This window comes from Sardina pilchardus, chromosome 11 (genome assembly GCF_963854185.1).
Source record: "Sardina pilchardus chromosome 11, fSarPil1.1, whole genome shotgun sequence".
NCBI lineage: Eukaryota > Metazoa > Chordata > Actinopteri > Clupeiformes > Clupeidae > Sardina > Sardina pilchardus.
In genome coordinates, this window is record NC_085004.1 from 34,188,831 (window position 1) to 34,212,343 (window position 23,513).

At 41.1% G+C, this 23,513-nt stretch overlaps 1 protein-coding gene across 1 annotated transcript; it reads left to right on the top strand.

Annotated features, from left to right (window-relative positions):
• Positions 1 to 476: 476 nt before the first annotated feature.
• On the top strand, positions 477 to 22,461 carry tradd (tnfrsf1a-associated via death domain). Its single transcript, XM_062549653.1, has 6 exons — positions 477 to 611; positions 17,152 to 17,217; positions 17,318 to 17,453; positions 19,071 to 19,348; positions 19,950 to 20,076; positions 21,989 to 22,461. Exons 2-6 carry the CDS (start codon positions 17,194 to 17,196, stop codon positions 22,285 to 22,287), a joined length of 864 nt encoding a protein of 287 aa, XP_062405637.1. The 5' UTR covers positions 477 to 611; positions 17,152 to 17,193; the 3' UTR covers positions 22,288 to 22,461.
• The last annotated feature ends 1,052 nt before the right edge of the window (positions 22,462 to 23,513 follow it).

Genomic DNA, 23,513 nt, shown 5'->3' on the forward strand with positions numbered 1-23,513 from the left:
TCGATGAATCGTAGAAAACCCTCGTAAGAGTGTCTATCCATCGTTATCGGGAAACGCACCCCAGATAGAAAAGTCCGACGAGTTGGATATGGACGTACAGCGTGAGCAGTCAGATCATCCGAACATCGGATCAGTAGTGTGAGAAAAGGAATCGTGAGCTGCCCCTGCGAATTTACTCGTAGGCTAGGCTACAGTAGGCTATGAGCAGCAGCTGAATACCGCGATTGAAAAAATCGCACAGTGTATGCTACGATGCTTCGGGGAACACACCCCTGGCTTTGAGCACTGATGCACAGTCATGTTGGAACACGAAGGGGCCGTCCCTGAACTTATTTAACAAATGAAGGGGGATGTAGCCTAGGCTATTGATGAGCTGTCTGCATATTTTTTTGAGGATAATGAATGGATGATTGGATGTTCCAAACGCAGACATTTTTGTAGTCGGATGCTCCGAGTTGTCTTGAATGTAACAATGCTCTTTGGAATAGTGACGTCAGTGTTCAGTTCAGACAGGACTTCCTTGAAAGAAGCTATAGTTGGCTAAACTCCTAGTTCAGCTGTTGTCCAAAAGTTAAACGAAGCCAGCATTCAAAAGATGGACTAACTATAAGGTATTTGTGCATTTGTATTAGGGCTGATCTTTGTGCTTCAGCTATGACGGTCACATGCTTAACTTCGAGTGCTAAAGTTAATTAGAATGCTGCTGCTGTTCAGCAGTGACATCGTCATGGCATGCAGCGATCTGTTCGTGTATCATTATATGATTTATTGGAACACAACCTTTTGGGCTCAAGACGAAAAGATCGATCTTCATGGCAATCTATGGATTACATTTAACTTTTGAGGCAGTCACATTTAGCCTGAGTAAGGTTCCCTTGTAGTGATGTTCCAGGGTTAGCACGTTCTATAACACACACACACGCACACACGCACACACACACACCTACGCGTGACTAATCAACAACATCGCATTTCCAATTGTCAGTAGCCTACGAAGGAAAAACATCGCAGGAACTTGTCCGGGCCTAGTTAGAAATTGACAAGGTGTGTGTGTGTGTGTGTGTGTGTGTGTGTGTGTGTGTGTGTGTGTGTGTGTGTGTGTGTGTGTGTGTGTGTGTGTGTGTGTGTGTGTGTGTGTGTGTGTGTGTGTGTGTGTGTGTGTGTGTGTGTGTGTGTTGTTCAATCTCTGCCTCAGCTAATTGAAAGTCGTAGCGTAACTTATTTTGCATCAAATTCCAGATGGTAGGCCCTATTTGGACTGTGCCTAAGATGTGCTCTAAACAAGTGCGTAGGCTTTGTCTCATTGTATTAATTTGTCGGTTATTCATCGTTCTCAAGTCTCAGCCCCTCCTACTTGAGACTAGACAAGAAATGACTGTGTATCAAATCGCCTTGCACACTTCAAATACTTTGTTCAAGTAGGCTATCCCTTCAATATTTGTAAACATTCAGGGCATAGGTTAGGTTCGCGCACGGTCTGGGGTCAGGAAAAAAAATGGAGCAGACCTGCATGTTACTGAGCCTCTAAACTTAAGGGATATGAGGAAACTTTTATCTTTTAGGTGCGCACCTAAAAGTTTAAGGTGCGCACCTCAAACTTTCAGGTGCGCACGGAAGAGTTTTACGTGGGCACCTGAAAAGTTTTAGGTGCGCACCTGCAGGGGCGCAGATAGGCCCAATCCCAATGTCCGGACTCACGAACTCACGGACTTTGGTGCGCGTTCTCGCGAAATTCGTAAGGGTTTAGGGCTGTCCCAATGTCGAATTACAACGGGCGGGAGGGTTTGAGTACAGACTTACCGAGCCCTTTCCGTGAGTCTGCATCGGTGCAGACTTAGGGCGTATTCACACCAGGAAGGTCCGTTAGTTCACTTATTTTGTCCGGACCAATTTTTTTTTTCTTTTTTTCTTTTTTAGTGCGGTTCGCTTTCACACCGTGATTAATTGCAACCGGACCATAATTTATAAACAAAAGCACATGTGATAAGGTCGTTCAACCATTGGCTGGTAAACGTGTAGGTGGGGTGAAGAATAGGAAGCCAAAGTCGAAGTTGGCCCACGTAAATACTATGTTTGCGTACTGTACTCGTTATTATCCTAGCAATATAGTTTATACAGTTACAGCTTTGCAGAAGTGCTTGAGCGTCAAGACCGTTTGATGCAAGTTTAAAAATATCATGCTCGTAATTTTGCAACGACGAAGACGTGCAACAAAACAGCTGAGAAGAGCTCTCATGTGTGTCCAACATGCTAACAGCAGGCCTACGGAAGACGGAACAGGTAGGAGATGCAAAATCAAATTATTGTTGGCAAAAAAAACGTTAGCCCACTGCTGCTTACAGCTGTTGTGCGTCACGGAGCTATCCTACATTTCCCATAATGCGCAAAAACTACGGGAGCTCGTCAAATCCAAAAAAGGTAGATTTCTGTAACTGGGTCGGATCGAGGTCGGTCTGCTTTCACACCATAAACGAACCGCACCAGGGTTCGATAGGAACCGCTCCGAGACCACCTCCTCAGCTGGGTCTCGGTCCGCTTGTTTGGTCCGCACTAGAGTTCGAGTGATTGTATTCACACCAGTCAAAAAGGTCCGAACCAAGCAAGAAACGAACTTGAGTTCGTTTTAATCGAACTAAACAAGGCAGGTGTGAATACCCCCTCTACCTAAGGGAATTACCCACAGTTCAAAGTGTTGTGACGTTTACCGCGGAGATCATAGAAAAATCCGGAAATGAAGGTAAACAACAGCACGCACGACACACGTGCATGTTGCAAATGTTAGCAACGTCTTTGTTAGTAAACATCGCCAAGGTACATGTGATCTTGTGAAGTGCTGTCCCAATCGCAAATACCTATCTGAGCCTATGTGGCCTCACACACTCACTCACTTAGCACCTGAGATCAATTAAGTCTGTGAGTCTTTAGTTCTTAGTCTTTAGGGCTGACATTGTATTTTTGAACTGGGGGGGACAGCTGTAACCCCCCCCCCCCCCCCTAAACTTAAGGGACATGAGGAAACTGCGCACCGAAGAGTTTTACGTGGGCACCTGAAAAGTTTTAGGTGCGCAGATAGTATTTTTGAACTGGGGGGGACTGTAACTCACTGTAACTCAAGAATTCACTTCCACTTATTCCACATTGTAAGTGCACATGCACAACACAATATAGGCCTACGCATATACAATATACAATATACAATACACACATACAACATCATGCATTAATACTTGCATTGATTTGATGTTGAAAAATTAAAAAAGCATACTATACAAATTCTTACATTTTGACGTGTATCTCACCACAGCAAGCTGACAGCTCGACATCACTTACATGGTTGTGTAGGCCTGACTGTCCTGAAAATGGCAATACAAGAACCATGGTGGAGGTATACTTTGGGGCCGAGCAATTTACAGAAATATGCGGTGTGTGCCTTCCAGAAATAAATGGCCATTTTTATTTAGTGATGAGAAATGACTTTTGGACACTTTTTGCGCTCCATATTTGTGACACTAGCTGATCTGACCTGACTTGTTTGCGTGGTAGCGCACATGACGTGCACAGATGATGATTCTCTATAATATTTTTTTACTGCATTGGAATGAACAAAGTAAAGGCAAAAAAGTGTTTATTTGTCAAACAAATTTGGATGCAATATGAGTCTTGAATTGGATACCATACAGGAGTTTGCTAGGATCTCAAAACCGTATTATGAACGTCACTTGCCATAGAGAAACACATGATAACTTTGGATTATGAACATAGGCTATTATGCCACACAAAAACATGGAGTAAGTGGAGCTAAATGAAGTTATTATTTTGCTGTCACTTTGTCTTTTTTATGGCCTAGAAGGTTGTATTTGGTATCTGTGGATAGCTCTAACTCCCCTCTTTCATCTGACATGCGTGCCATGTCGTTCTGATAGCGGTTTCATGAGTAAATCAAACTAGAGTAATGGTAGCCGAAGCTATATGACATTATGATTTGTTTGTCACTTCGTCTGTTTTTATAACACAAAAGGATCGATGTCTTTGGTATTAATGGAAAGCTCTGTTTCTCCTCTTTCATTTGATATGTGTGTCTGTACGATGCCGGGTGCGTGAGTAATTCAAGCGAGAGTGCTGGATGCCTGGGTGAACGCAGAGCAATATAGACTGTAAATATGATATACTTTGATTTAACTTCATGATTTTATTTTATTTTCATACTTGATCGTATAGACAAGTGTCTAGTCTCGTTGGAAAGCCCCGGTTCTGCTCTTTCATTCCATTCATTCTCCACTTGCTCGCAACCGCCCTCTAGTTGCAGTACCATGCGGAAGTATTCAGCGAGTGGTCGTTCTCCCCTTAGTAGACATTCTCTGCTTCTCCCTTCAGCCGTGATTATGGGGCGTGATTCAACCGATGCAGGGCGGGGGGATAGCTCTGCACTCATTGGATAGACCAAACCAAACAAAACAAGTTATTGCGCTGTCTATCTTGTACAACACCTGGGGGCTATTGCACAAAACTAGGATAAGGGATTAACCCGGGATATCTTGGTTATCCTGGCTCAATTTATCCGTGATCCAGTTGCACAAAAGCGGGATAGGGGGCAGCAGGATATGTTATGGTATAAGTTACCATGGTGATTTATTCTGTGGAGCTAGCCTGCTCCTGTTACATGTATGGTGTAGCCTCTCTGTGTAATTAAGTAATTATAAGTCCACACGGGTATGGAACCACTACTAAGTGACACAGCTTGAATGATAACCAGCCACACACCTGCTTACCCCACGAACCAGCCGAGACCTTAGTGTGAAGTGTACTTGACTTACAGTACACCATTAAAAGAAGTCAACTTATGTTATCATGATTGTAGCAAGTTAACACGGGTGATCATGTTATCTGGCTACCGTGACCGTACCGTAAGTTGCCTATCATGGTAAAGTTTTACAGACATTTCACGGGGGCTTGGGATGGGGGTATAGACTACAGTAGTAATGAGGATGAGACACATCAGCACAATGGTTGCCCTCAAAAGGCCAGATGTAACTTTAAAGATTTGTAGCACCAGCCAGAAATCAGTATAAAACGTCTAACATCAAGAAGTTGAGTAGCGCTAAAGTCATCAACATGACATGTTTTTTTGGTTGTTGTGTTTTGTAAAAAAAATACAAAATAGGAAAACAATTCCTGTTAGTGCCATGCAGGTAGACTTTTCACTGGGGGTCAGCAGGGGTTCAGGATTTGACTGATTAGCTTCGCCGATTAGCAAGGCACTTCCTCGTCGCCATTTTCCAGTAGTACATCATGTCCGGTGCCATTTCTCCTCATGCTGATTGGTGGCTGTTCCACTCCCAGCTCATGCACAAGCTTAGTGTGGGCACGAGCTCTCCTTCTGTACCTTACGTCAATCAGTTGGCTAAGTAAAACGGCACTGGAAACAAGCCCCTTAAAACGCCATGTTGAAGCCTGAAAAAAACCTTCAATTTTGGCAATTTTCACTAGCCTAGCATTCCCATTGAAATTGTAATTGTTGAAATTGAAATTGTTCACTTTCTCCAGTTCTTATAATACCTCCATGGGGGTCAGCCAGGAAGAGGTCATGCCAAGCCACAAGAGAAATATGAACTTTTATGCGTTTTAAATCACATAGTTTACAAACTACCAAGTTGAAATCAAAGTAGCTGGCATGGATTCCCCTCTCACAGAAGTATACACATGTACTTCAGACAAACAAGCGTTTCACAGAGAGGCTACACCATACATGTAACTTAGCGCTCCGTTTGTGAGTCGTGACATGCAAAAATAGTTTAGAATGTGGTCCATTTATTTTCGCACATACACGTTGCTATCACATCTGATGTAGTCAGTTGCTCTGATCACAGTGGAAGGTCGTTTGTGGCCTCCCTGTCAGTCTCACACGAATGCATTGTATTGCCATACGTAAAAACTGTATCAGACCTTGCAAGCTCTCGCGGGCCACATAATTGACCGTTCGCAAAAGCCGCGCCCCCTAGTTATTGTTACTACGCCCGTCAAACAAATGAGAACAGACGTTCTACAGAGCTCAAATGCGCCCAAAATGTATAGGGAGGGAAAGTAATCTCATCGCCACCTGGTGGTTGCGTTCCTAGAGGCTAGCAGGAGTGGATCGGATTTTCTTCTAGAAAAAATATATCTCGGCCCATGATGGGAAGTTAGTTAAATGCCTTCAATATGCTATACATGTAGGTCAGCTCTATTGCTTCGAGTGGTCATACTTTATTTTTTAGGATCAGTTTAATTGTTTTGAGTTTGTTTGTAACATGGTGATAACGAACTACAGTAGCTAGCTACAGTAGCATTTGACGTCACCAGTTTGGGCGCTTCATCTCCAACTGATCAAAACGGCAATTTGCTTAACTGGCAATCATATTTTTGTAATAACAGAGAGCGATGTAAACCGCGTGGTAATTACCTTTATGTTGGGATAACTTGTGTTGTGCTCCTACTCACACAAGAGCTGGCAGTAAGTGTGATTGTCTACTAACTAACCAACTAGCTAACAGGCTAATAAACAAACCATGCTAGGCGAGTAACGTCGTGGAAGGGTGTCACGTCACTTGAAGTTGTAGTCCATTTATGAAATGAAACGAGCAATTACGGTTTTTTTTTAAATAAGGCGAAATAGGGTCTGATATTTTCACAGTTAGTAGATTATTACAGTATGCAGACTGAAAAATATTTTTGGTGGATAAGATCGCTGGTATAGCTGCGTAGTATTTTTTTGAAAAGTCGGTCTATGACTTAACATTGGAGCTGTTCTTCGATAGGAACGCAACCACTTGGGGCGCTGGTTTTCACTTTCCCTCCCTATTAGAGTGAGCCTAATAGGCCGGGAGCCAGGTCCACCCCTCAGGATGTTTTTTGCTACCTTTTTTTCACTATTATTTCCTATTATCTTATACCTTGAGCCATCACAAGATGGTAATGACCACCCCCAACTCGGCCCCGTTTGGTCTCAGGAGCCAAAAAACACCCTTTTTGGGAAAAGCTTTTGGCGGAATGATATAATTGTGAATATTAAGGTACTGGAGCTACATAAATGGTCATATAACCCTATAATTTAGCATGGTGTATCCTGACACATAGGGGAAACTACCAAAAAAAGATTTTGGGGATTGCTGCCTTTTTGCTGTCAAATATCACCCTCAACATACCCCAAAAGACAAAAATATGTCTGTCCGCCTGACAAATTGTCATCAAAAGTGATCATTTTCAAGCATTTTATTATACATATCACTGCTTCAAATGTACACAAAAAACTTCCCAAGTTTATAAGCTTCAATTTAAATCCAAGTTGACCTTTCTATCTAGAGGATTACAGCTGGTATGACCAAAGTTCTCCACTATGCATAAAATCGGAGAAAACAGAACTTTCAAGCATTACCATTCCAAATGGGATTAGGCATATATTAAACATATTTTTAAAAGAGTCAACAAATGTGAGTTCTACTCTAGTACATATGAGCACTGGTCAGAGCATCTGTGTGTGTGTGTGTGTGTGTGTGTGTGTGTGTGTGTGTGTGTGTGTGTGTGTGTGTGTGTGTGTGTGTGTGTGTGTGTGTGTGTGTCCAGTGTAGTTATGCTCTGGGCATGCAGTCCGGCTGTATCTCTGATGACCTGTTTACAGCCACGTCCATTTTCACTGATGGCTGCTTGCTCACCTCTGACCTCTTTGGATCACCAGAAATGACAGCTACCATGTAAGTCAGAAAGAGAGAGTATTCAATACGCTAGTCAGCCGTGTGATCAGTTAATGATGATGGTTGTTCAGTGACGCTTGATTAAGACAGTTGAGAATCCTCTTACGAGCTTTAGAACCTGATGTGGTGGTTGTCTGGCTATGGGCTAACATGCAGCAGCAAGTAGCCTGGGTGCCAGCCGAACTTAGCCCCGGCCACAACATTTAAGGTTTGGAAGTTCGGTCTGGCATTGCTCCATTGTGGCGCAACTACTGTATGCTTGAACCAGAGCTGTGCAGACCAATCAAATTGTCAGGGTGGGCTTTATATGACGATAGAGAAATGATTAACAGTAACGTACTCAACCACTTCACCAAAGAGCGCTTTGGTTGACTTGGTTGTAGGTCTATCCAATTGAGTGAAGAGGCATTTTTTTTCCTGGTTCATACCCCATAATTACAGCCCAGTAGCCTAGAAATCTAGATGCCCCTAGCGGCAGCAAATGTAATTTGGCTGGCGGGGCAGTCTAGGCACGATCCATAGAGCCAGGGAGCTGAGAACCCCCAGCACCAGCGGGCCAATCACAGCGTGTATAGAGTCGGTGGGTGGGCTTAACATTATGGTGACTGACAAGCGATCAGAAGTTGCGATGGTAACGCATCCTGTTATTTGAAAACAAGAAGATGATTCGTTTAGCGTTATCCTATTGCGTGGAGAGGGAAGGTTACGCATCCTGCTACTTGAAAACAAGAAGATGATTCGTTTAGCGTTATCCTATTGCGGGGAGGGAATTTGAAAGACAACTGTTTATCCCACCCCTCCGATTGAGCCCTGTCTACGGTGAGTGTCCAGACCCTACATCTTGATGTGGGTCTGGCTCGTTAGGCTAACAGCCCAGTGGAGCAGTATCAGACTCAAATTCTGACTAGAATTTTGAGTATGACAACGTCAGGCTAAGCATCAAGACAAGTTGTGGGTTAAAATCAGGCCTGCCACCATTGTGCCCTTGAGCAGGGCACTTAACCTATTAGTTGCTCTGGGGAGACTATCCATTGTAATAATATGTACAGTAAAAGTGTAAAAATTAGTATATAAGTATGAATGAGTAAGTTTCCCCATGCATAAAGGCTTATTAATGAACGTTTCAGTAAATTTACTTTCCTTGTAGAATCCTTATACTGTACTCCTTGCAGAATCCTGTGGTGGTCTTAAAAGTTAAAGGGTCGTTTAGCTGAAAGTCACAAACAAGCACAGTCAGGGCAAGTAAGCAAAATTCAGGGATTCTATAAAGCAGTCTCTTAGATTTTCTGAGTAGAAATGAAACCAAAATAACTTTTTAGATCCAAGTGCTTGTAGCGGGCAGTCCTAAGCTACATAAGAAGCCAACAGTGATGGAGCTCAACAACTACCGACCGTTGGCACTCACTTCAGTCATCATGAAGTGCTTGGAGCGGGCAGTCCTAAGCTAATCCTAATCAGACGCCGGCTCCCCACCACCCTCCCTACCAGTGTGCCTATCGCAAGAACAGGTCCATGGGTGATGCAATTTCATCTGCCCTCCACTTTGCTCCTAAACACCTGGAACAATGCAACCAGTGCCGTCACTCCCACCATGCGCATCATGCACTGTGCTTAAGGCACCAAAGGATAGGGTTGGGTATCGAGAATCGAGAATCGATGGGAACCGGGACTAGCTTTCCAATTCTCCCGGAATCGTTCAAAAGTTTAAATTTCAATTCCTAGTATCGATTCCCAGTCCGCCAACCGGAAGAAGAACCGGAAGAAGAAGCCGCTAAACACCAACGAAGAAGGTGTTTGCATAACTGAGCTGAGGCAACAAGACGACAGTTCTGTCGAGAAATTTATAGTAAATGTCATTCAGATAGACCGTTGGTTAGCTAGCTCATTTAAAATATCCAAACTTTTTTGACCCTGCCTCTTACAAGAATCGGAATCGAGAATCGTTAAGAACCGGAATCGAAACAAGGAATCGAAATTGGAATCGGAATCGTTCAAATTCAAACGATACCCAACCCTACCAAAGGACAGAGGGGCCATCAATATAGCCAATAAATAGTAGCCTAGCTTTACTGCAAACTGTGCTTCTCTCCTCCTCGATAACGTTTACAATGTCAAAATACACCAACACCATGGTACATTCAAGGATGATACTGTACTTTTGGGGTTCTCTCAATCTCCACCACATATAGCAGATCTAACTTTACTTACTTCACTTAAATGCAGGAGAGAGGCAACGAGAGTGGCAGACTCCAGCTGAATTATCATTGTGTATCTCCTTTTAAATAAGGAAATCATGAAGTCAACAAAGAGAGATTGTTGTTTGTGAGGTTATCTGGGTCCTATAGGTCCTACTGATAGGCCTACTGATCATTTTTAAACTCAGATTGGTGAAAGGGCTATTTAACATAGGCTGCAATCAATGTGATTTGGGACATGGACAAGAATATAAAGACTAGTCTACTACTTTTCCTTTGAAGAATGGAATTGATGAGTTTCGCACTTCCATTCAAATAGCTAGGTGGCTACCACCAGGCTTCACTTTTTATTTGAAACACAAAGCAACTCACATAGGCACCAAAATGGCCAGCAGCGGCACTGAATGCAACACCCATGTGAGGATGCTGTTCATTGACTTTGGCTCTGCGTTTAACCCTCCTGTTGTGTTCGTTTCATGTTTGCTATTTTTATGCATCCGTCATAAATGGCTGCTGCATTATACTGTAACTTGTTATAAATCCATAGTGATAGGCTACATATATTATCATCTAATGTTGTGATAGCTCTTTGTATCAACTTATATTCTGTTGAATAGTACCTGTTTTGAACTTGTCCTGAGCTCATGCAAGTCAGAAAGCAGAACATTATATTGGGGAAAGGTTCCAGTGGGGGCTGGCAGAGAAGCGAAGGGGGGGAGTGATGGTGTGTTTGTGTGTGTGTTTTAATGTACAGAAGCACACAAACAGACCATCTGATCAATAGACATGCGCCTGGATTCAATTTTATACACTGACCATTTTCTCACCCATTCATTTCTAATAGCTGGTCATTTTTGACCGGGAATACACACGGGTGTTCTAAAGTTAAATTAAACACGCAAATTGTAATGCAAATGATCAAAATTTGTTTTATGTGTTCAGATGCCCTGCAAGTCATGGAGCCTCATGGGAGTCAGAATAAGTTATCAATATTTTTTAAAGAAAATAATTGTCAATCAGTCACATGCGAACACAACAGGAGGGTTAACACAATCATCCCGATGAAGCTGATTGGGCAGCTTGGCTTGCTGGGTCTCAACACCTCCATTTGCAACTGCATCCTGGATGTCCTGATGGAGAGGCCCCAGACAGTTCAGTTCAGATTGTCAGCACCAGCTCCAGAACCATCACACTGAACCCTGGTGCGTGCTCACTCCTCTACTCTTTACTCTCCTGACACACAACTTCCAGCTCTCTCTCAAACCACATCATCAAGTTTGCAGACGATACCACAGTAGTGGGTAACAACGTAACAGCAACCATGATGATATACGGCTGGGCAACAATCTCTTTCTCAACGTCCAAAAGACCAAAGAGGTGCTCGTTGACTACTGGAAACAGGAACAGGTGAAGGCCACCGAGTTCCTTGGTGTCCACACTGAAGACAATCTATCCTGGTCCACCAACAACTACCTGGCCAAAAAAAGCCCAGCAGCGTCTGCACTTTCTCCGACGGCTGAAGATAGTCCATCTCCCAACACCATTCTCTTTTCCTTTTATAGGGGAACTATAGAGAGTGTCCTGACCACATGCATCAGTGCGTGGTGCCTTTGATTGCACGCTGCTCCAAAGAGCCACTGTAAGAGACTCCATGGCCTCTTCACTAGATCTCGACCGATATGTTTTTTTCAGGGTCGATACCGATATCAATTATTACCACAAAAAGAGTCCAATAACTGATATGAACAACTGATATGTCAGTTGTCAAAAAAGGGAGGTAGATAGTAAAGGTGATATGCAGCACACATTTTCTTTTTTGCATTTAATTATGCAAACATTTCTCTCTTCTTTTGTTACACAATTGTCTATCAACTTGTATCACAAGTGTAAATCATGTGTATCATGTTAATCCAAAAGCTGAGTGAGCTGTGGCCCGCAATTATTTTCATAGATTACACAATGGGCTGTGTTGTTGTTGTCACAAAGTGGATGCTTTGCCATGGTGCATGTGAGTGCATGAGAGAGGGAGAGGAAGGTGCATGCGTGATGACTATAGGCAAGTATAAAGGTTGAATAGTTTAACAAAACAGTTTTAAAATGGTTGTTACACTATTTAAGCATACAAGTTGTGTTGATATGTAGCTATAAGCTACACTTTAGTGCACCTACTGTAATACCTAGCTCAGGACGACATTTAGTCCAGGTCAGATTTATTATGGCCGGCCCTGGGTGCCTGTAGTCTTTTCTGCCAGTCCGTTTCAAAACGGAGCAATTAGACTTCTTGACTTATGCTATAATGGAGAACTTTGGTTATATGTAATCCTCTAGTTAGAAAGGTTGTTTAATGTTTATATGCAAAAAAATATGCTTAATCCCATTTGGAATGGTAATGCTTCAAAGTTCTGTTTTTCTGCGATTTGATGTATAGTGGAGAACTTTGATCATACCAGCTGAACTCCTCTAGATAGAAAGGTCATCTTGGACTTAAATTGAAGCTTATAAACTTGGGAAGTTTTTCATATACATTTGAGGCAGTGATATGTATAATAAAATGCTTGAAAATGATCACTTTTGATGACAATTGTCAGGCGGACAGATTTTTTTTTTGTCTTTTGGGGTATGTTGAGGGTGATATTTGACAGCAAAAAGGCAGCAATCCCCAAAATCTTTTTTTGGTAGTTTCCCCTATGTGTCAGGATACACCATGCTAAATTATAGCTTTTCCCAAAAAGGGTGTTTTTTGGCTCCTGAGACCAAACGGGGCCGAGTTGGGGGTGGTCATTACCATCTTGTGATGGCTCAAGGTATAAGATAATAGGAAATAATAGTGAAAAAAAGGTAGCAAAAAACATCCTGAGGGGTGGACCTGGCTCCCGGCCTATAAAGAAAAATCCAGGTTGCGCTGGTGCACCTGACGCTGCTTGGGTGAAAGCATACATTTATTTCGCAAGTTTCATTGTAGACTATGCCTGCAACTTTACCAAACAGTATAAACCACCTCTCCTGGGCCCTCTTTCTCTCGTTCTCCCCCTCTCTCTCTCTCATGCGCGCTCAATGGACACCCCCCTCGACATGCTGTTTTAATCATAAAACATTCACAATTGTGAAAGAAAATGACGCATAGAAGACGACTAGCTACAAATCCGGTTAGCATCACAGTATGCTGCACAATTTTGATTAAAACAATTGCATTCACATTGACTGATCATATTGTTTTTCAACCCCAAGACTGTTTTGGATTAATGCAGCAGGGTTCAGATGCAAAACCCTCTAAATCCGTCTGACCTTTTCTTTTAAATGGACATTTTGTATCAGGCTCCTATAGGGTTTTGCATACGAATCAATATTTCAGACCAGAAGACAGCTAGTTTTGAAGCTTGAATTAACTTACAGCCTAGGCCTATGTGAAGCATTCACTCACCATTATCTCATTTTTTGACAAAGTGGCCAGGCTTTTGCATCTGAACTCTCTATGGCACGACAGACAGCCAGGGCTGCAATATGCAGGGGATGTTCAATGTAAAATGTTAAAATAAGCACAGACGGGAATATTAGCCTACAGCAATCGAGTCGTAGGCTACGTGTAGGCTACCGAAACTGATCTTGCAGTGCAATCAGCATATTGTGGGCCAGTAAGTTCCTGCACAGCGGGTAAATAGCCCACGTTTTAAACTGGGATTGGGGCCATAAATACACAGTAGCGTACACAATGCCAGATAGCTAAAAGTTGACGATCAACTAGCAACCACCACCCGAGAGCAAAACGCATCATCCCCTTATCTACATTGCTAGGTTAGTGCTTGGTAGATTGCAAGTATGACTTTGCAGACAGCAAGTGATTTGTTGGTTAAATGTTGAGCGCTGCTTTCACAATGCTAGATGAACCAAAACTTTTACGTTCAGTTTTACAGATTTTATAGCCTCTAATGACCATCAACCTCTTGCTAAAAAATATCTGTGTGGATAGCAACATTATCAATCAGTGCAGTCAGGCGAACAGCTAGCTGCCTGCATGTCCTACTGGATAGTAGGTTGCTGATCAGTTAGTGTTCTAACTTTAATACTTTCATATTTAATGCTATAAAGAACCACACATGTTAACTGTTAAATCCAGTTTTACAGATTGTGTGTACTTAGCTACTATACTTATTGATTAATATCATGCTAGGTTTATTGGTATACCTTCGAGCAGACGTAACCTCCAAGCAGTTTCGTACAGGTATTTTTCAACACTTTGTCACGGTAAAATGTCATTTTATGTAGGTAGCTAATTTAGATACACTAGGTGTGGGTGCTTGTGTTTCTTTACGAATCCGCCGTCTTAGTGTGTAAAGAGATTAATGTTAAGTGCCACATACATGTAAGAGGGTGATAAAGTGTCGCTAATTTGGAAAGTTAATTCTAAGTGCCACATACTGTAGGTGATAGGTGTTGTTCTGATATGGAAAGTTATGAATCTTTGAGACATTTAGTTGTGATTGAGGTCTCCCACACCGCTTAATCCATTGTAGGCATCTTTCCACTTGGGTTTGGGGCTTTGGAAAGGCGAAAAAACGCCCCCTCCCTCTAAACTTTTGGGGTACCACGGTGTATGAGTTTCTCGTGCCATAGGCGCATCATTGCACCGTCTTGCAGAATTCGCAATGTTTGACGGGCGTCCTTCTACTTAGTTACCGTTGCTGAGCTACGATTGGACAATGGCCGTTCGAGGGCGTGGTTTTGCGATCGGTCAATTATATCAACAAATATCATTAACACCATTTATTGACTGATCTAACAAGACAATAGACCATAAAGGGATATTTCACCATTTTTGGAATTAAGCTAATTTTCCACCTCCCCTCATCCAGCCATTCTGTGAGTCTGGCGATACAACTTTTAGCTTTTACCTATCTCTAGGTATGGTGAAGGGTGTGTGATGATATGGGGCTATTTTAGTTCCAAAGGTCAAAGGAACTTTATCAGGATGCATAGCATCCTGAATCCATGAAATAAGTGGCCTTTAAAAATAAAAAACTGCCTGCCCCTATGTTAACCCTATACTGTATGTTAGATTCCCATAGGGTGACATAGGGGACATAGGGGTGCCAATATTTTTGACCCCAGTATTTTGGGAAGAACATTTATTTATTTATGATACATTATTCATTCACAAAGAAAATTGGTGTCCTTAAAGGTTGGATATTTCCTCATTTTATTACTTAAGCCATTAAAATCAATTTCCAAAAGATGATTTTATATTTCTATTTTTTGTCAACTTTAGCATGGGTGCCAACAATTTCAGCCATGACTGTATGTATGTATGTGTGTGTGTGTGTGTGTGTGTGTGTGTGTGTGTATATACAGTATATACTGTTACCTCCATACGCATTGCAACACATGGTAAAGTTGACTATATTACTAATATTATATTAGTAATATAGTACTATAGTACTAATATTATATTATATTACTGTGCCTTAAATAAAAAAGGGGAAATATCCAACCTGTAAGGACGTACATTTTTTAAAGTCAAGTCAAGTCAAGTTTATTTCTATAGCACATTTCATACCCAGAGGTCATTCAATGCGCTTTACATAAACAAAAGACAAACAGTAATAGCAGATAAAAGCATAGACGAGCAAAGAGTAATAATAATAATAATAATAGTAATAATAATAAAATAAAAAATAAAAAGAAAGCAATAAAGAATAATTAACATAAAAGACTTAAGGTGGAATAACTAGAGGACAGGTCTGTTTTTAACAGATAGACTTTGCCAGAGTCTAATTTAGCAAACCAGTGATAGTGATCCTTCTCAAATTAAGGTTAAGGTTAAGAGTCTGTCATCCGTGACAGCACATTATCCTTTCAATCCCACATCAATAACATTACTTGGTCTGTTTGCTTCTACTGTACCTTCAAAACATCAATCGCCTCCACTCCTCCCTTATCTCCACACTGCCGCCATCCTTGTCCACAGTCTCGTCACTTCCCATCTGGATTACTGCAACTCTCTCCTTTTAGGCCTCCCTCACAAATCCCTCCATAAACTTCAACTAGTCCAGAATTCAGCTGCCCGCATCATAACTCGAGCCCCCTCCACTCGCCACATCACTCCTGTCCTCCAACAGCTCCACTGGCTCCCAGTTGAATTCCGCATCCAATTTAAAGTCCTCCTGTTTACTTTCAAGGCCATTTACAACCTCGGCCCCCCATATTTGTCTGAACTCCTCCATATTCCCACTCCTTCCCACTCTTTAAGATCCTCTTCCTCCATACACCTGTCTGTCCCCACTGCCGTCTCACCACTATGGGGAGCAGAGCATTCAGCTGCTCTGCTCCCTGTCTCTGGAATTTATTACCACCACAACCCAAAACACATCTGTTTAAAACTGCTTATTCCACTGGATGATCTTGCTCTACTTTGTTCTGTTGTTTTTTTTATATTTTTATTTTCGACAGTTTTTTTGTTGTTGTTGTTTTTAAATAAATGTATTTTTATTATTGTTATTACCTCCGCCAAGGAAGTCAAGTTTTCATCAGGGTTTGTTTGTTTGTTCGTATGTCTGTTTGTTGGTTTGTCTATTCACAAGATAACTCAAAAGGTTATGGATGGATTTCGATGAAAGTTTCAGGGAAGGTCTGACATGACCCAAAAAAGAAACAATTACATTTTGGGAGTGATCCGTATCACCATCTTGATCCAGGAGGTGGTTATGTTTTCGCTTGGCGGAGGTCTGCACTCTCTGAGTGCTTTTCTAGTTAAATTAACATTTTAGTAGTGATAGGTGTGTAGATTTGAACAAAAGCTGGACCAGTACAAGTACAAGCTTCAGTGCGTAGCTTAGACATAGTCATCGTCATGCCATCGTCATTCATGCTGCCTAGCATGGAATTACAGTGGCCACTCTTTATAATGGCCCTTTCTGATTTAAAGGAACACATCAACTTTTTGTAAATAAGCTTATTTTTGCCTTCTACCCCAGTTAGATACATGCCCTCATTTCTTCTGTTTTAAACTGTTACCTAGGCTAGCATAATTCAGTGTAAATGGGTTTCACCAGTAATCTTATAGCTCCCTTTTAGTTATTAGCTGGTCTAACCCACTTCAAGTTATTAACTATGCTAAAATAGGCTAACAATGTGTTATGTGTGAAAATTATTTGTGCAGCTTGTATAATAAAATGATAAGTATAGTGATTTTACAATACAGTATGTTTGTGACATAATTACCTCTGTATGCGCAGGAACTAGTATTCAGTGTAAAGTTGGAACACGGTGATGCCCAAATGATGGACAGCGTGAATGAAAAGGTACATTGCAAAGTCTTGTTTGACTCCTTGATCAGTTGCAGAAATAATGATTGTTGTTTGGCTGAACATCTGAAGTGATTCTTTTTTAAACCTGGCACAGGTGGGTGTGACTCCATGGGCAGGGTGCGTAGTGTTGTTCCTGCGGTCTGCTTCACCATCAGTGAATCTTCTGTCCATCTATAAAGACTCAAATGGCAAATTCAGCGTGTTCAAAGTCCTTAAACTCACTCTTTCAGGTAAGATGTACGTCTACTCATCAAATTATGCACATCTGTTAATAATGGTCCTTTAAGGCCCGTACACACTGTGTCCGATTTTTCAGAGGAAATATTTGCACAAAATTACACAGGCTATTCAACATGTATTCTAATTAATATGCACACACTGAGGACGAAGTTTGTTGCGATGAAAAAAACCTGTTCGGGAACAGCCTTGTTTGATGCGAAATTTTGCATGTGAAAAAGAGCTCCTGACCAATCAGATAATGATTTTGCAGGTTTCCATTGATGTAACAATAGAACGACGTGCAGAAAAAGCTGACAGAATGGAACTCCACTCTAGAATCTTTTATGAGTGATCTTGCTGCCCATGATGACTAGGCCATATGCCAATGTTACAAATAGTTTAGCAGACTCTCCTAGGTGTTCAAGAGTGCAACCCCCCTCACAGAAAACTCGCTGTGTGCAACTTTCCCCACACTTCTCACCACCATCCGTTAATTTTACACTCAACCAAAAATAATTCAATTTCACTACAGTAGTGAACAGATTGCTTCTCACGTCACATATTTGCATGAAAAAATACGAAGAATTCACGGAAATGAAAGTTTTTAGAATAGGCCATTACTTAGGCATCTGAACCCATACAGTAGTTGGATGCTGCTCATGATAATATAACCTCTCATACTTTTACAAAGGCTATGCTGCTGACAACAGCATGGTAGGTACAAGTTGTTAGGCTACACCAGTCCACCCAAATGGCATAACTTGAGTCCAATATGCGGAAGCAAAAGGGGTGTGTGTGTGTGTGTGTGTGTGTGATATTTAGTGGGGTGGATGAGTGCACTGATGAGCCAACAAACTCCTGGGTGTTCCTTCAGTGGTCCGACTACACAATTATCAAAGTGTGTTTTCGGTCCCATTTTGCACTTTTCATCACTGGTTGGATTCAAAGTAAAATACTCAAATATAAAATATAATAATAATAATAATAAAACAAAATATAAAATATTCAAATGTATAAACATAGGCCTATGGGACTTTCTAGGCACTGTATGGCATGCATGTCAGATGAAAGAGACACAGCTATCAATTGATACCACCCATCTAGGTTATAAAACAGATGAAGAGACAGCAAAATGGCACTTACAATGACCAGTATAAATGCTTTTAACTGAAGGGTAGTGAGAATGCTAAAATAGTGTAGGGTTCATAGGGTTAAACAGGATACACGTATACACACAGAAAAAAACTATTTCATAGGTCTACATAATCTATAACTTCGACTATCAAGGTTTCAGCGAGTGAGATTGTTAGAAAGTGCCTGTGTCAGTGAATGTTGCTCATCAAGCTCAATGCAAATGAAACCAGCTAATAGGCTAACTGAAGTAACACCATGCCAATCTCTATATATGGTGAAGGGTATGTGATGATGTGGGGCTATTTTAATTCCAAAGAAAATGTACCATTGTGAAAATGCCTTCCTGAAATACATTGCATATGATAACATGAACATATCTTCTCACTTTAGCAGTTAGCAATAGCAAATATGCAATGCCTTATTTGCAAATGAGAATCTCATCAAATGGAATTAGTTAAAAATAAGTATAGCTGACACATTTTCTGTACTTGCAGATGTAATTGGCTATGAAGGATATGAAATCTTGAAGTTACATGATGCAGACCCTGCCCTGGGAGTGGAGCTGAAGTTCACAGCGATGTCATCATGTCGTCGCTTCCTTGAAAGCTACGCATGTGGACTTATGAGACAAGCCCTCCATCAGCATTCATCCAGGCTTCTAGTTCGCCCTGAAGATGTCAATATACAGATGCAGCTGAAAGCAGCAACTCACACACTGGACCACTGCTTGAATGACCTGGAATGCTGCCTCACATATATAAGCACATCACAGGTACAGAATTTTACAATATATTCATAGTCCCTCTTAGTCCCTTTTATTACCAAAACAGGCTTGTTTGGGGTTCTTACGTGATACAACCTATGCATGTTCACTATACAACTCATTGTGAAGAAACAGTATAAATCCACTGTCTGTCTGTACACGTAGTCTCATACTTCTGTTCCCGTGGTCACTTTATGTAGTTCATACAAAATAAAAGTCTAACTCATGCCTTTTCCCATTTCAATGCATGGTGACCAAAACGTTGATAAATGTTTATTTTGTAAAAATGATGACTAAGCATTGCAATGGTTAAATATTGATATTGATGACTGTACTGTATAACAATAAGCTGAGCTGGCACAGTAGTAACATTAATGAAAGCTATTGAGAAGCAAAAAAGAGTTTTTACATGCGCCGTTTTTTTTTTTTTTGCAACCGGTGATTTTTTTTTTTCGGTTACGCCTTTCCTGTACACGACACCGGCAGTTTCGGAGGCTGTAACCGATTTATTGATTCAACTTATCTTTACCAGAGATGTCAGTAAATGTGGAGGGCACTGTATACTGTAAGTTTCACTCTTGTAATGCATGAATAATATATTGTCTTGTAGCCCGTGAGACTTAGAGATGATGAAATCACACAGCTGGAACAAGCACTGGAGCTGAGTTATGCCTGCCAGACCCTACGCATAAAGGAAGTACCCAACAATTGCTTTCTGTTTCAGGAGAGAGCCTTTGGTAAGAATAGCTGGGGTGGATTACTACATGTATTGAGCCTTTTGCACTACTTGTCAAACATTAGTGTGTGAAATTCTCTAATGCAAATACCTGTATGTTACACATATGACCAGAAGCAATGTATGATATTGAATTTGTTATACATTGTTGAATACATTCTCTTCAAGTAGTGATGAACAACTCTGCATTTTAAATATTTAAGAGACAATACCAGTTATTTTATATTCATTATGTATGTCCAGCAGTAGAAGACACAAATACAATTAAGTATTATGTTATGTAGTAGAATCTAGCAGTAGGCCTAGTTATACTATTATAAAAGTACAAGTTACATGACAAAATTGGAACTGATTTTGGTCTTAAACAAATGAAAGATAAAAACAATGTTTTCAATGATTGACTATTTGACTTTAGACACACTTGTCTCACCTGTAAATGCTCACACACTTTGTGGAGTGAACCTGAGGAAGCATTATTGTCAAGTCACTCAATGCAGTGGGAGACCACTCCAGGCAGCGCTGCCACCGTCGACATAAAGGCTCCTAATCCTAAACTTAAACCTAACACGATTGTGCTGGCAAAATTAACATTTGTACGCTCTTGGAGGAAACTAATATTTAGTAGAGCTCTGCCCAAATGGACCAGCTGCGCCAGGGCCCGTATTCACAAAGAATTTTAGGGCTAAAAGTAGCTCCTAACTGGCGAATTTAGGAGAAACTCCTAAAATAATGGGCGTGTCACTCCTAACTTTAGGACTCCTAATTTTTCTCACTAAAAGTAATTCACAAAGCATTTTAAGCCTAAAAGTAGCTCCTAAGTCTAGGACAGCTTAAAAGAAGTCGAGAGGACTCCTAACTCAGTAAGACCTATTCACAAACCGCTTTTAGTGGCATTTCACGTCGCAATGTAGTGAAATGACCGTGCGGTTACAGGAGCTGTCATGCAAGGGAATCATTGTGCATTGCATCTAAGAGATGCAATAACGCCACAGACAATCAAAAAACCACCACTGCATGTAAACTAAATGTAACGTGTCGTTGTAGGGCTAAATTAAATTAAATTGTTTATCCTCTTCGCGAATGTAGGCTTCATGCTTTCATACAGATTAATTTAAACCATGTTGCAAATATAGACTAGGCCTACTGTTCCAGTCCGTGTTTCGTTATGCTCCTAGGCTATTTGCTTTAGCCTACTCTTTATTCATCTAGGATATACCCATTTATTCATCATCTTCCATCCTTCACAGTCCGACATAGCGCACGCATTCTCACCAGCTAAGACCTGACACCTGTCACTCAACTCGTCATCGTAGCGGAGGTTTTTGCCATCATTCCCGCGTTATACTGTAATCACCAGCCAATCAAGGTGGTCACTTTCATCAAGCTTGTGCATGAGTAATGACGTCAACCATAGCAACGAAGACTCACTTTTAGTTTAGGAGTGGGCGTTTCTCCTTACTAAAAGTAGGTCTGAAAGGCTTTGTGAATAACTTTTAACGGAAAACTCCTAGCTAAAATCTTCTAGCGCAATTTAGGAGTACTCTTAGTGGTAAGATAAAATACTTTGTGAATACGGGCCCTGATTTATAACCTCTCCCTATCATAACCTCTCTGTATTCTCTCTCAAATTTTACCTTGATTTGTCTGTAGGGACCATCTCCACAATACCACTGAAAAGTGATTTTGAGCTTGTCAGTGGTTTAAAATGTTTTATTTATTTTGATGTGTTGCCCCTTGGTCTTGCTCAAAACTACCCCAATTAACATATTGTTGCTCTTAAACGATGCCCCTTTCACTCGTTACCATTCATAACAAAATAAAATGTATTCATATATTTTTTTTTCATTTAAACATTGAATCTATGTGTGAACAAATGTTTTCTCTTTGTGTATGTTCTATGTACGTGTTTCTAGGAGACCGACAACTGACTCCTGCAGATCAGCAGCGGTTTGCTGCTCATATTGGGCGGGACTGGAAGAGAGTTGGACGAACCTTACAGAAAGGGTGTCGTGCCCTAAAAGGGCCGGCTATTGACAATTTGGCATATGAATACGAAAGGGAGGGACTTTATGAACAGGCCTATCAGCTATTGGGGCGGTTTATCCAGTCAGAGGGCAGAAATGCCAGACTTGGCCGTATAATTGGCGCACTGGAGGAAAATAAATTGACCACCATAGCAGAGATTATGCTAGATATTAAACCAAGAGATTGATTATTGTGCAAGGGGAAGGCAAACAGATAACTCCTTTTCAGCATAAGTCATTCAGTTCCATTGGTCATTTATCTTTCAAGTGACTTAAGTATGTTAGAATGTGCTTTTTTGTAGCTTTCATCTGCCATTTCTGTGCTTATCTTTTGTAAAGATTAAAGTTTCTAATCATCTTCAGTGTTGTTTGTGCATGAGTTTTGTATGGGTCTGTGTATTATATGTTATGGTTATAGTTCTGTTATTTTGCAGACGCCTTTGGCCAAAGCGATATACAAATAAAAACAAGTACAATAATTCATTTAACAGTGAACAATTTCAAAAAGTTGGTCAGACTAGTAGGGAGAATATATAACAATATAAACAAACAATATAAGACGGTAGTGGGAAGTTGGGAATGTACATCTTGATCATTTAATTAAAATAGCAGGGAGCAGATCCAGTCAATGTCCTATAGGCCAGAGTGAGAGATTTAAATTTAATTCTGGGCAATATAGGGAGCCAGTGGAGAGTAAATAGAAGAGGAGTTACATGTGTCCTCTTTGGACGATTGAAGACTAGGCGTGCTGCAGCACTCTGAATCAATTCTAACAACCTTAATGCACAAGCAGGTACTGTAGGCCAGCTAACAGTGAATTATAGTCCATATCAGAGATAACAATGGCCTGTACAAGAAGTTGTGTGGAATCCTGTGTCAGGTAAGGTCTGATATTTCTAATGTTGATGTTAATTATGATGCCCAAGTTACATGCTGATCTAGTTGGAGTCAGTTAATCTGTTGGGTAATAGTTGTTTTTGCTGGAAAAACCAAGAGCTCAGTTTTTATGAGATTAAGTTAAAGGTGCTGATTCATCATCCAGATTGAAATATCCTTTAGGCATGCTGAAATCTGATGGGAAACACTAGTTGGGAAAGAGAGGTAAGTTGAGTGTCGTCCGCATAGCAATGATGAGAGCGAATGATATCACCTAAGGAATTTCACCTTACTTCACCACCCCCATCCAAATCATACTCGTTACTATTCACAGAGTCCCCTAGCCCCACTATGGCTTGGCATGCAATGAAACTTCTCAGACAAACTATCAGATACCTTAATCCAGGTCAGACTTATGGTAGCTGATCAACCACTCTTTACACTGGCCAAGAAACTCAGACAGAGCTTGAAGCTAAAATTGAGCTAAAATTCCCCCACATCATCACACATCCTCCCCCCCCCCCCCCCCCCCCCCCCC